The sequence below is a fragment of the Stegostoma tigrinum genome, chromosome 12, assembly GCF_030684315.1.
Source record: "Stegostoma tigrinum isolate sSteTig4 chromosome 12, sSteTig4.hap1, whole genome shotgun sequence".
Lineage (NCBI taxonomy): Eukaryota > Metazoa > Chordata > Chondrichthyes > Orectolobiformes > Stegostomatidae > Stegostoma > Stegostoma tigrinum.
The window spans coordinates 56,981,143-56,994,670 of NC_081365.1; the positions used below are offsets into that span (position 1 = coordinate 56,981,143).

Consider the following 13,528-nt stretch of genomic DNA (forward strand, 5'->3'; position numbering starts at 1 on the left):
GTGAGGCTGTGAAGAGTTGCACCAGTAGAGAGATGTATGTTTTTGGGGTGGGCTTATGATGCAAGAATCATGAGGAATGGCTTTCAACAGGCAACCGTTAACGCCTGAATGCTTCACGCATCCAGATAGACAGGTCATCCTGGATTCCCTGTTGGGAAAGCAGCCGCTTCTCTTGCCTGCTAGAAAGGTCTGTGGTGGGGCAGTGACAGATATCATGAGCCTTGGTGTCATATCTGACCTTGGATTCTGGTCCCTAGCACAGCATAAGCCCCTGCAATCCAAGCACAGCCAGAATCTAGGTCATGGTGTGTTGGCCCTTGTCCTGCTACACTACTTGCCCACCCTCTTACAGGGAGGGGAAAAACATTCCTGATACGCTTTATATTTGTGTTTGGAGAACATCCACATGGCATCTTCCCTTGGGCCCACCACATTCCCTCAAATTACATTTCCACAAAACACTTTGAATCATGATTATATGGTGTTGTTTGTATTTTCTGAAGTGTCTGTACTTATTACTGGTCCAAATTTCGTGAAATACAGGGACAAGGTCACCTAAATTCCCTTGTGTGTACACTTTTCTAATCAGGATCCTGGGCTGACAGATTTCCTAACACAATAAGCCAAACACTTCGATTGTGGCAGCCCTTCGCCAAGGGTTTTATTCAGCTGCAACAGAATTTCAGCAAGTTAAGATGACCTTGCATCTTTGTATCTTGAAGCCTGCCCCATTAATCACCCATTGTTACTTCACAAAAGCTTCCCAATGTGTTAATCGCTTACTTTTAAAAGGTGATCAGATATTGTTGCAGCTTTGCAGAGCATTTAGGTTCACAATTTGCTGCTGACAGCAGCTTCAGAGTTGTTCACAAACTAAATATGAAGTGGAGTGTGATGTGAAACAGCTGAAAGGGAAAAAGTGGTTTCAATATAGCCACTGGTGGAGCCAAAAGGGCCATGTTTCAAGGCTAGTTGAAGCGTCCCAGCGTGCCTTCTAACATGCCAATGTAAATGCCAATCATTCAAAATTAGCTCCACTGGAGAGAGCACCAGATCCTTGAAGTAACTGCTGTGCTCAGGACTCAATTGTAGCAGGAAAATCCCAGACAGATGGCGCACATGTTTCACGGATATCCTGAAAGCGTAAGCAGAAAGGATAAACATCCCATAAATCCATGGGAAATTCCCTAGCTTGTGACCAATGAAAATGGATGAGGCTGATCCAAGAACACCGGGATACTTTGTCGGGAACATGCAGAGGTGAAATCAGGCAGTGGACAGAGCACACAAACAGCAATACAATCCATCCATAGATTGCTCAGGCAACCCATCAAACTGGAGTGGAAGCAAGTTAGCCTCAATCTTGAGAGACTTTGTAAGAAAACAAATGCGTACCAGCAATGTAGATAAATTATTTCCCAAGACAGGAAGGTACAAACAGGGCATACCTCTGTTCTGAGGTAAGGTCACTGGACCTGAAACGTTAACTCTGATTTTTTTCTTCACAGATGCTGCCAGATCTGCTGAGCTTTTCCAGCAACTTCTGTTTTTTATATCTCTGTTGACTTAGTTCATCAAGCAAATGAGTGGCAATTTATAAAAAAAAACTACGATGCATGATCTCTGATGAAAAGTGGGACAAAGGGCTATGGGGAGCAGGCAGGAAAGTGGAATGGAGACCAGGATAAGATCAGCCATGAGATAATGGGAACTGCAGATGCTGGAGAATTCCAAGATAATAAAATGTGAGGCTGGATGAATGCTGCTTGGCCTGCTGTGTTCATCCAGCCTCACATTTTATTATCTAAGATCAGCCATGATCATGTTACATGCTAAATGGATTCAAAGGGCTGAATTGCCTATTCCCACTCCTAACTCTTAAATTCCTGTATTAATCCAGTTTTATTCTTCATCAAATCAGATAATCTTGTCAGCCATTGCAGTTGCCTTTCACGCTCTCTGGATTAAGAATCAGCCACATTTCCCATCCTATCGTTTAGAATCAAGCTTTGGTCCTCATTTGAAGATGGCCAAAATGTGAGAACATAATCAGATTTGGTTGTCACACTTCCTATATCCAACAATCTGCCATCAAACACCCGAAATGTTCAGACATAATTAAAGGTAATGGAAGTAAATCGTTGCAGAAACCAAGACTCCCAGTGAGGGTTGAAACATTTCAGATCAGGAAGATAGAGCAGACTAGGTAACTGAAAATATCATGTCCAGGTCAAAATAAAATCTGCCATGCATTTGTAAACAGTTGCTTTTGTGATATAAAAGCTACTATCAATATTTCCAAAAGCAAGATCTGGTAAAGCCTAATTTCCATGACATCCTTCGATAGGAATCTCCTCACATCAACGCTTCATGTTAATTATAATAATAATTTCAGCCTTTGAATGCTTACAAATAAGAAACAGGCTTGGAAAGCCTTCCCCAACAGCGTATTTACACAGGAATTTGCCCAGGAGTTATGGCAGCGGTCTCTGCTGGACAGCATGTGGTTTATCACAGGTAAGTCTGGTGCTCTGAACCCAACCATAGACCGCCTCAAGAAGAAACAAAAACATCACTCTGAGGGGCTGTATTTTTTGTATTCAGAAAGTGTCGGGGGGGGGGCATGTAGACCCACCTGTAAGAGCTTCCACCGTGCATTCAGGTCCTCCAGCTGGTTTAGGTTGTACGGAGATAGCTGGATGTCTGGTGATGTGAACTGGCGGGCGAGATCGTTCATGTGGGTTACATTCTCTTTGAAAGGAGAAATCTCTGCTCTGAAAGCCTGCATCCAAAAGAAGGAAAAATTACTTTAACATCACGTATGATTTACAATACTATCTTATAAAATAACAAAACACTGACAGCAAAGGCAGAACAGTTACAGGAGAGTTTATCGCGATGCTTATTCTGCAAGGCAAGTATGGATCAGATGTCAAGAATATCACAAATTAAATTCACTGCAACATGAGGAGAAGCCAGATTACCCAACTAACTGAAGTCTACCTCCACCAGGAGGGTTGGGCATTAGGTGGAATATTTGTAAGATATTACAATGCATCCACTTAAATTCTCAGCTATGTTTTCAAATAAAATATCTCAGTTCGTTTGTTTCCTGCTGAGAACTTCTTCATTCACTTGGCAATATGTGGAAAATATTTCTCAAGTAACTGAAAGACATGACATCTGGCCAGAGTTGATTGGAAGGGAAATTTAACAAGGAAGACAGTGGAGCAGTGATGGCAGGAGTTTATGGAAGGTAATTCGGGAAGCACAGCAGAAATTCATTCCAAGGAAGAAGAAACATCAAAGGGAGGATGAGATGATCATAGCTGACAGGGGAAGTCAGGGACAGCCATAAAAGCAAAAGAAAAACCATGCCATGTGGTGAAGATTAGTGGGAAGCCAGAGGAGTGGCAAGTCTTTAAAAACCAGCAGAGGATAACTAAAAAAAGCAGTAAGAGTGTAGAAGATGAAATGTGAGAATGAGTTAGCTAGTAATATAAAAAAATTGCTGGAGGTTTTTTTCGGATTTCTCAAATGTAAGAGATAGGCAAGAGTGGACATTGGACTGCTCGAAAATGAGGCTGGAGAAGTAGTGTTGTGGACCAAAGAAATGGCAGAGAAAATGAATAGGTATTTGCCATCAGTTTTTACAATGAAGCCCACCAGCAACATACTAGGACTTCGATAGAGTCAGGGGGCAGAGTGGGGATAATGGCCATCAAAAGGGAGAAGGTGCTGGGCAACTGAAAACTCTCTGCACCCCACAGTTCTGAAGGAGATAGCTGAGGAGATTATACAGGAATTAGTGGTGATCTTTCACCAATCAAAAGAATTAGGGAGGGTCTCTAAAGGCTGGAAAGTGGCTAATGTAGTACCCATGTTACAGAAGGAGCAAAGCAGAAGACAGGAAACTACAAGTCAGTTAGCCTGACCTCAGTCATTGCTAACATTTGAGCCCATTTTTAAGGCCCAGATTGTGGAGAATGTGGAAGTAAAATACATCTGAGTCAGCATGGCTTTGTCAAGGTGAAGGCATGCCTGGCAAATCTGGTAGAATTCTTTGAGGACATAACATGCAAGTTAGACAAAAGGGAGCCAGTGGACATGATCTACTTGGATATACAGAAGGCTTTTTACAAGTGCTGCACTGGAGGATGCAAAATAAGACATGACCCCATGGTCCCCATTAGAGGAAAGGTATCAGCATTGATAGAGGAGTGGCTGACTGGTAGAAGGCAGAGAGTAGGCAATAAAGAGGTCTTTCTCAGGATGGCAACTGGTGACAAGCAAAGTTCCACAGAGGTCCCTGTTGGGACCACAACATAATATATATTATATATTAATGGATAAAGGAACTGAGGGTATTGTTGCTTAATTTGAAGATGGCACAAATATAGCTGGAGAAACAGGCAGTGTTGAGGAAGTGATGAGGCTGCAGAAGAACTTGGACAGGCTAGGATTTTGGGCAAAGAGGTGAAAGATGGAATACAATGTGGCAAAGTGTAAGGTTATACATTTTGGGAGGAAGAAAAAGGCATGGCTATTTTTTAAATGGTGTGGGGCTTCAGAAATGAATGGATTTGGGAATCCAAGTTCAAGATTCTCTTAAGGTTAACATGCAGGTTCATTTGACAGTTAGAAAGGCAGTTGCAATGTTAACATTCATTTCAAGAGGGCTAGAATACAATGGCAGAGATGTTCTCCTGAAGCTGTCTGTGGTTGGACCAGATTTGGAATATTGTGAGCAGTTGGGGCCCCACGTCTAAGGATGGATCCACTGGTACTAGAGAGGGTCTAAAGCAGCTTTACAAAAATGATCCTGAGGATCAATGGCTTGTCGTAAGAGGAACAGTTTATGACTCTGGGCCTGTACTGGACGGACTTTAGAAGTATCGGAAGGAATCAATTTGAAACTTACAGATTACTGAGAGGCCTGGTATACAGTGGATGTGAAGTGATGTTTTCATTATTAGGAGAGCCGAGGATCTTAAGACACGGCCTTATAATGAAGGGACGGTTCTTTAAAACTGCGATGAGGTGGAATTTCTTTAGCCAGTGATCATTGTGCAGAGGTTGGTGGAGGCTGAGACATTGAGGGTATTTAAGACAAGATAGATAGGTTCTTGATTAGGAAGGGGATCAAGGGTTAAGGGGCGAAGGCAGGAGAATGGGATTGAGAAACGTGTCAGCCATGTTCAAATGGTGGAACGGATTTGATGGGCTAAATGTACTAACTCTGCTCCTCTATCTTATGGTGCTATGGTCTTATTTTTCATCACTAGTGCTTGCTTGTTGATATTAAGTCTGGTGTCTGATTTCTAATTGCACTTCCCTACTGTTGTACCAAAATGGTCAGTGCTTACTTATTAATCAGACACAAAGAAAAATTAATGACGTGTCTTTTGAAACAATCCAATTTCTTGATGACAAGCTTTTTTTTCTGCTGTTTAAGCGGGAAGCGGAGCATTAGGTCAGTTGCATTGTAATTGCATTTCAGACAAATAACATTTTGATGGAATTTGATCTAATTTTCATCAGACATTTTAAACAAATGAGAATAAATGCATATACTTTATGCTGCCGTAGTTCCCTTTCAGTGCGATCACTAGGGGTTGGATGTATGATCAAATGAACAAGGAACAATAGTTGGCCATTCAGCCCTTTGAGTCTGTTCTGCCATTCAATAAGATCACAGTAGATCTGATTTAAACTCAGTTCGACTTTCCTGCATATCCCTGAAACTCTTTCATCCCCTTATCTACCTTTGCCCCAAAATATTTAAACATTTTGCATCCACTGTCTTTGAGGAAGGGAATTCCGAAAACTCAAAACAAAGCTTCTTTCTCCTTGCTTTAAAAGGTGGCCTCTTATTTTTAAATTATGACCCCCAGTTCCAGATTCTCCCAAAAGAGGAAATATCCTTCTAATACTCACCCATCAATCATGGTTCAATTAAGTCATCTCTGACTCTTCTAAACGCCAGAGGATACAGGCCTGGCTTGTCTAGCCTTTCCTCATAAGGCAATCTGCTCATTTCAGGTATTAATCTAGTCAACCTTCTCTGAAATGCTTCCAGTGCATTTTCGTAAGTACGGCGACCAGTACTGTACACAGTACTTCAGCAATAACTTGTAAACATGAAGCACAACTTCCCTATTTTTGAGTTCAAATCTCCTTGCAATAAACGACAAAATTTTATTAGTTTTGCTGATTGCTTCTTGTATCTGCATACCAATTATTCTGTGGCTCATGCAGTAAGACACCCAAATCTCTCTGCAACCTATCACTAGTCCCTCTTCCGCACCTACACAGGCCCCAAAACCCACCTCTTCCTCTGTTACATTGATGACTGTATCGGCGCTGCCTCTTGCTCCCCAGAGGAGCTTGAACAGTTCATTCACTTCACCAACACCTTCCACCCCAGCCTCAAGTTCACCTGGGCCATCTCCGAAACATCCCTCACCTTCCCGGACCTCTCAGTCTCCATCTCAGGTAACCAGCTAGAAAGTGATGTCCATTTCAAGCCCACTGACTCCCACAGCTATCTAGAATACACCTCCTCCCACCCACCCTCCTGTAAAAATTCCATCCCCCATTCCTCCGCCTCTGCTGCATCTGCTCCCAGGATGAGGCATTCCACTCCCGCACATCCCAGATGTCCACGTTCTTCAGGGACTGCAACTTTCCCCCCGCAGTGGTCGAGAATGCCCTTGACCGCGCCTCCCGCATTTCCCGCACACATCCCTCACACTCCGCCCCCGCCACAACTGCCCCAAGAGGAACCCCTCGTTCTCACATACCACCCCACCAACCTCCGGATAGAACGCATCATCCTCTGACACTTCCGGCATCTATAATCTGACCCCACCACACAAGCCATTTTTCCATCCCCACCCTTGTCCAACTTCCGGAGAGACCACTCTCTCCGCGACTCCCTTGTCCGCTCCACACGCCACTCCAACCCCACCACACCCGGCACCTTCCCCTGCAACCACAGGAAGTGCTACACTTGCCTCTACACCTCCTCCCTCACCCCCATCCCAGGCCCCAAGATGACCTTCCATATTAAGCAGAGGTTCACCTGCACATCTGCCAATGTGGTGCACTGTATCCATTGCACCCGGTCTGGCTTTTTCTACATCAGGGAAACCAAGCAGAGGCTTGGGGACCGCTTTGCAGAACACCTCCATCCGGTTCGCAACAAACAACTGCACCTCCCAGTCACGAGCCATTTTAACTCCCCCTCCCATTCCTTAGACGACATGTCCATCATGGGCCTCCTGCAGTGCCACAATGATGCCACCCGAAGGTTGCAGGAACAGCAACTCATATTCCGCTTGGGAACCCTGCAGCCCAATGGTATCCACGTGGACTTCACAAGCTTCAAAATCTTCTCTTCCACCCACCGCATCCCAAAACCAGCCCAGCTCGTCCCCTCCCTCCACTGCATCACAAAACCAGCCCAGCTTGTCCCCTCCCCTCACTGCATCCCAAAACCAGCCCACCCTGTCTCATGTTCTCTAACCTGTTCTTCCTCTCACCCATCCCTTCCTCCCACCTCAAGCCGCACCTCCATTTCCTACCTACCACCTCATCCCGCCTCCTTAGCCTGTCCATCTTCCCCAGACTGACCTATCCCCTCCCTACCTCCTCACCTATAATCTCCTCTCTACCCATCTTCTTTTCTCTGCATCTTCGGTCCGCCTCTCCATCTCTCCCTATTTATTCCAGTTCCCTCTCCCCATCCCCCTCTCTGATGAAGGGTCTAGGCCCGAAACGTCAGCTTTTGTGCTCCTGAGATGCTGCTGGGCCTGCTGTGTTCATCCAGCTTGACATTTTGTTATCTTGGATTCTCCAGCATCTGCAGTTCCCATTATCACCATTTAGATAATATGTTTTTTAGTTATTCTTTCTGCCAAAATGGATAATTCACATTTTTTCGCCTTGTACTCGATTTGTCAGATCTTTTCCCACTGATTTAATCCAGCTATATCTCCTTGCAGACTCCTTTCAATCCTCTTAACAACTCAGTTTCTGACTTGCCTTTGTGTCATCAGCAAATTTAGCGACATATCTTTGATCCCTTCATCCAAATCATTTACATTGATTATAGACAGTTAAGGCCCAGCACTGACGCCTGTGAAACATTACGCATGACATCTTGCCAGCCTGAAAAGTACCCAGTTATTCAAATTTTCTGCTTCCTCTTAAGCAGCGAATCATATATCCATTCCAATTTGTTACCTCTAACATCATGAGCTTTCATTTTCCACAATCACTTTTAACATGGTACTTCATTAAATGTGTTCTGGAAATCTAAATATAATATATATACACTGGTTCCCCTTTACCTACTGCTCAAGCTGTTCAAAGAATGCCAATACATTCGTCAAACATGATTTCCATTTGACAAAACCATGTTGATTTGGTCTAATAACTTTGAATTATCCAAGTGTCCTTATGTAACATCTTTAATAATAGCTTCTACAGAGTCACTAGCAATAATAGAGTCTGAACTTGTTGAATAGTTTACAAAATGTGTGTTGAACTAAATCTAGGACAGTGTAACCTGTGAGAACTGTCCCCAACACTGATCCCCTACTCTTGTGCAATTTCACAGATTGGCTCAGGATGTTCTATGTTCTATAGTTATGCTGTGTGAAGTCCAAACAGAGAACAGTTCTAACTTTGCTTCTTAGTTGAGAGTTATTACCTTTACATGGAACCAGAGAGCAAGAAAATAAGGAGAATGCTCAAAAGTGGTCTCTTGAAAATCTGACCAAAGCTTGTACAGGCAAGTGATTCTGGCTGTGACTTCATTGCAAATTTCAGTGAGTTATACAGCTCCTATTTGTTCTCTAAACATAAAAAAATTGTTAATTATTGAAATGCGTAGGCACCCGATTGAGACAGTGATCAACATTGTGCTTTACGTCAACATTGTTGTTTGGGATAAACATGGATTTTGAAAAAGTGAACACCCAAAGACAAGAAATCAGATAATATGGCTCTCGAGAAGATGGAACAGGCCAATTGGCCAGAATACAAAAGCACTGAAGAAATTCTCAGGATGGTGGATAATTTGTGAATATGATCAAGATAAGACAGCAAAATTGTAGTGGTCAGACTCTGGAATATTAGAACTTGCTGAAGCATATAAAAAAAATAAAGTGTTGAGAAAAAAAACTCAGCCGGTGACAGCACCTAGAACCAATGAAGAACTATTGAACTCAAAACATTCACTTGGTTTCTCTTTCGAAAGATGTTGCCAGACATGCTGAACTTTATCAGCATTTTCCATTTTTACTACTGTAGATTTCTGCTGTATTTTGCTTTTATTGCTGAAGGAGGTGGTTGCAGGAAGATTAAAGGGATGTAGATCAAGGAGGAGGAGGGCAACTTGAAATTGAAAATGGGAGGCTTCTACAAACAGTTGAAAAGGAAAGAGCAAGACTGCAAGGCTTGGAAAAATGAGGAGGACATGTGATTTTAGGCAGATCACAGCTACCACAGAAATTTAGAATATCAGGCATACATCTATCACTCCAAGTTACATGAATTCATAACCTATAGTTGATTATGAGGGGAACCGAAGTGTTTAGTATTGGCTATTAGTTATTAATGCAGTTTCAGTGGGTTATCTTCAGTTACTAGCGGAATCCAAGTCCCTGTCACTTCTAGTTTCCTGACTGCAACATGAGCGACCTCCATTTGTCCCTCAATTTCTCCTCTGCCTTCCGTTTACTCCACAACCTCAGCACACCCTCTTCAGTTTCCTGAACATTTGTTCATTCTCCCCCTTCCCACCCTTGATTTCCGTGTCTGAAGCTCCACTGACACAAAACTCTTAGTTCCCCTGTCCACAATTTCACCACCTTCAATTTTCCCTCCTGCTGCCTTAAGTTGATCCTTTTAACCCACCAATGGTTTCTCCTCTTCCCCTGCCCTCAGATGCTTGTTAACTCACCCACAGTTTCCTCTCTTTAGCAACACACTGGTGGCCAACCGGTTTTGGGAAGTTATCATACAACCGTAAGCAAAAATGGGCAGCATTAAGGAACCCATTCCTTGTAAATTAAATATAATAACATTTGTAGAAGTCATGTGGTCAGAAAAACATGTTAACTAACCCCCAAAAAATACCAGCAAACACAATTATATACCATGACCTAAGCAAAAGGAGCAATTATCTCCATAATGGGCAGGCAGAGTTTTTTTTCTTTTCCTCTTACGGTACGGTCATGGGAAAATTTATAACTTATTCAGCCATTTAAGTAAGTTTCATCAATCAATGAGATTATGGCTTGTCCTTGTCTTGGCTTACCCACTTGACTTAATTCTATGACCCAGCACAAATCTATCTGTAACAAAAACAGAAATGGCTGGAGAAACTCAGCATGTCTGACAGCATCTGTTCAGAGAAAGCAGGGTAAGTGATTTGGGCCCAGTGACCCTTCTTTCCTGCCCCTGGAGTCAAATCATTAACTCTGCTTTCTCTCCACAGATGCTGCCAGATCTGCTGAGTTTCTCCAGCTATTTCTATCATTGTTTTAGGTTTCCAGCATCTGCAGTTCTTTGTTTCTGTTAAGTGTACAAATCTCAGTTTTGAAATTTCAGTTGACTTAGATGATCTTTCTAATTTTTGTTTGCACTATTTTTACATGAAAATGGTCTAAATTATGAATTATTTAAAAGCATGTCAGGGTGTCACAATTCACAGCATTTAGTCTGATAGGCATGTGCTAAATTTCAGACAAAGCATCTCAAACCTGTTATCTGGAGAGAATGAAAGATAATTTGTTGTTTGGGTAACTGCTTACCCTCACTATTACTGCAATAACCTGTTTATTGGAACTCATAGAGCCATTACCTGGCTGTATTCTGGATTCTCCTCTTGCGAAATTGTAAAAAGTTGATACTGGATTCAGAATTTCAAAATCACAGGCACCAAACAATGACTAAAGCAGGAATTATCATGAGAAGGTTAGAAAGGACAATGCTAGAAGTAGAAAAGATCTTCCTTATGCTGAATGTATGGTGATCAGTTTGTCTCAGTTAATGTGAGACACCGACCAAAGCAGAGGCAGTATCATGCTTTTTTTCTATAATGATATGAATACATGTTATGCTAACTGAACTAATTGAGGGCTAAACTGGATATTGTCGAAAAACTGGCACCCCTACGTTCCTGCTTACTAGCACGATGTCTACTCACAGTTGACATCAATCATGCTGGTTCCTGGCTGGGAGTCCTCTGAGAGCTGAATCTGACCGTGGAAAGAATGGCTGAATGTGGGAGACACTCTGGTTTTTAAACATGCCCTGGAGGCACGGGTAGCGGAGACACAATAAAGGGGAGCCATCTCTATCTGATGGAGACCAGGAGGCCCTTCATGTAGAAGACACATTTGAATATGATCACTTGTAAATTCCTCTCCAAGCCACTCACTCATCCTTTCTTACTCAGAACTTTATCGTCATTCCTTTAATGTTGCTGGGTCTATCTCCCTTCCTCCACACCAAAGCCTACAAGAAGGACATTCATAATCAACTTCTCCAAGGAAATGAGGGATGACAACAGTGCTGGTCTGGCCAGTGATGCCCACACTAAAAAAAAGATTGCCTCAACCTCTCCACCCCTCTCACTCACTCCAAACTCTCCCCCACTAAAAAAAGCCTCATCCCAAGACCAGCACCCCCTCTCATCCCCGCCTCCTTGACCTGTCCGCCCCTCTTACCTCACCGACCAATCCCCACCACTCACCTATTACCATCCCACCTACCTTCCCCAGTCCCATCCCTCTTCTCTCGATTTATTTCAGAGGTCCTTTCCCCCTCCCCCATTTCTGAAGAAGGGTGCTGACCCAAAACGTCAGCTTTCCTGCTTGTCTGATACTGCGTGGCCTGCTGTGTTCCTCCAGCTCCACACTATGTTATCAGTGAAAAGATAGTGAGGGCATATAGTTCTGGAGGTCCATGCAAGAAATCTAATCCCAAGGATCTAACTGCAGTGCCACAAAAAATTAAACAATTTCTTACAAGTAATGTTAATTAATAACATCTTCACCATCCAGCCACTGCACAACATTCAGAGTGAAAAATTTGCCTTTGATGATAGTGCAAAGCAGTCAGTAATGAATCAACAGCTGGATTCTATCCCACCCACTATTCCTATACCTTGCTCACTGGTGAAAAAAAGTGTAAAATGGCCTGCCAATTTGATATCAGAGATCGTAGGACTTGCAGATGCTAGAGAATCTGAGATAACAAGTTGTAAAGCTGGATGTACGCAGCAGGCCAAGCATCATCAGAGGATCATCATTTTCTGAAGAAAGGTCTAGACCTGAAGTGTCTTGTTACCTCAGGATGCTTCAGTGTTCACTATAGTCATACAGCATGGAAACAGGCCCTTCAGTCCATTTAGCCCACGGCAACCGTGTTCCCAAACTAAATTGGTCCCACTTTACCTGCATTTGGTCCATATCGCTTCAAATGTTTGCTATTCATGTACTTAACATTGTTTAAACACTGTAACTATACCTGCACCCACCACTTCCTCTGGCAGTTCATTCTATGCACAAACTACTGTCAGTGTTGAAAGGTTATCTTGCATGTCCTTTTTAAAACTTTCTCCACTCACCTTAAAAATATGTCCCTTAGTTTTGAACTCCCTCACCCGAGGGAAAAGACCTTTGCTTTTCACCTGATCTATGCCATTCATTATTTTATAGACATTTGTAAGCTTACCAACTGAAATAAATGGTTCGGGGACTAGAAAAGAACATAACAACCCCTCAGTCCCAGTAGGTCTTGTCCCTTCTCTGCAGAGCCACTAAACGCGTTTTGCTTTTAAAGCTAGCAAGAAGCCTGCACTACAATGGATAAGTGATCCTGCCAGGGTCAGGCAAGCTGAGACTTAACATACTAATTTTGTGTTTGTTCTGGTAAGGTGTTGCCTGTTCACAGCTGATTTAAGGGCTTCATATCCAAGAGCAAACCCAACAGAAACTTGCTGAATTTTTAACACAGGACCATCTGATTTGGGCCAGGCCTAATCTTAAGAAATCTTATACATTTTATTCTGGGCTTGGATGAGACAGCCAGGCACATGAAGAAAGGAGGAAGTTCAAATTTCATCTTTCTACAGCAGAGCCTGGCACTGTAGGCACAAAGTGCAAGTGACAGGTGGGGTGAAGCTCTGCAGCATCATCAAATACGTGGGTTATGATAAAAGTATTGACTGACTCCTTTCAGATGTCCTGACATACTTTATCTTGTTCTCCCTTCCCCAGCAGAGTCAATAATAGATTAGTACAGTTCTGTCCGTCTTTTAATATCCAAACATCAGATTATTCACAAACAAAAGCATGATATTCTTTAACCAAATGACCACATGTACACACTTTTCCATCAAGACAACTGAAAAGTAATCTGGAATGGGATCCTGGGAGAAATATTCTTATACATTTCCTCCTCAACTCTAGATCCAAAGAGGGTAAGACTAACTCTTGCAGATCATAGCATC

The 13,528-nt window shown here is 42.8% G+C and overlaps 1 protein-coding gene across 11 annotated transcripts in view; it reads right to left on the reverse strand.

The window, feature by feature from the left end:
* Positions 1-13,528, reverse strand: part of dmd (dystrophin) — a 1,835,475-nt gene that overhangs the window by 201,728 nt on the left and 1,620,219 nt on the right. For all 11 annotated transcript variants that reach the window (XM_059650343.1, XM_048540566.2, XM_048540567.2 and 8 more), the window contains one exon: positions 2,636-2,782. In XM_059650343.1, the coding sequence (XP_059506326.1) occupies positions 2,636-2,782 (147 nt within the window). The remainder of the gene's footprint in view (positions 1-2,635; positions 2,783-13,528) is intronic.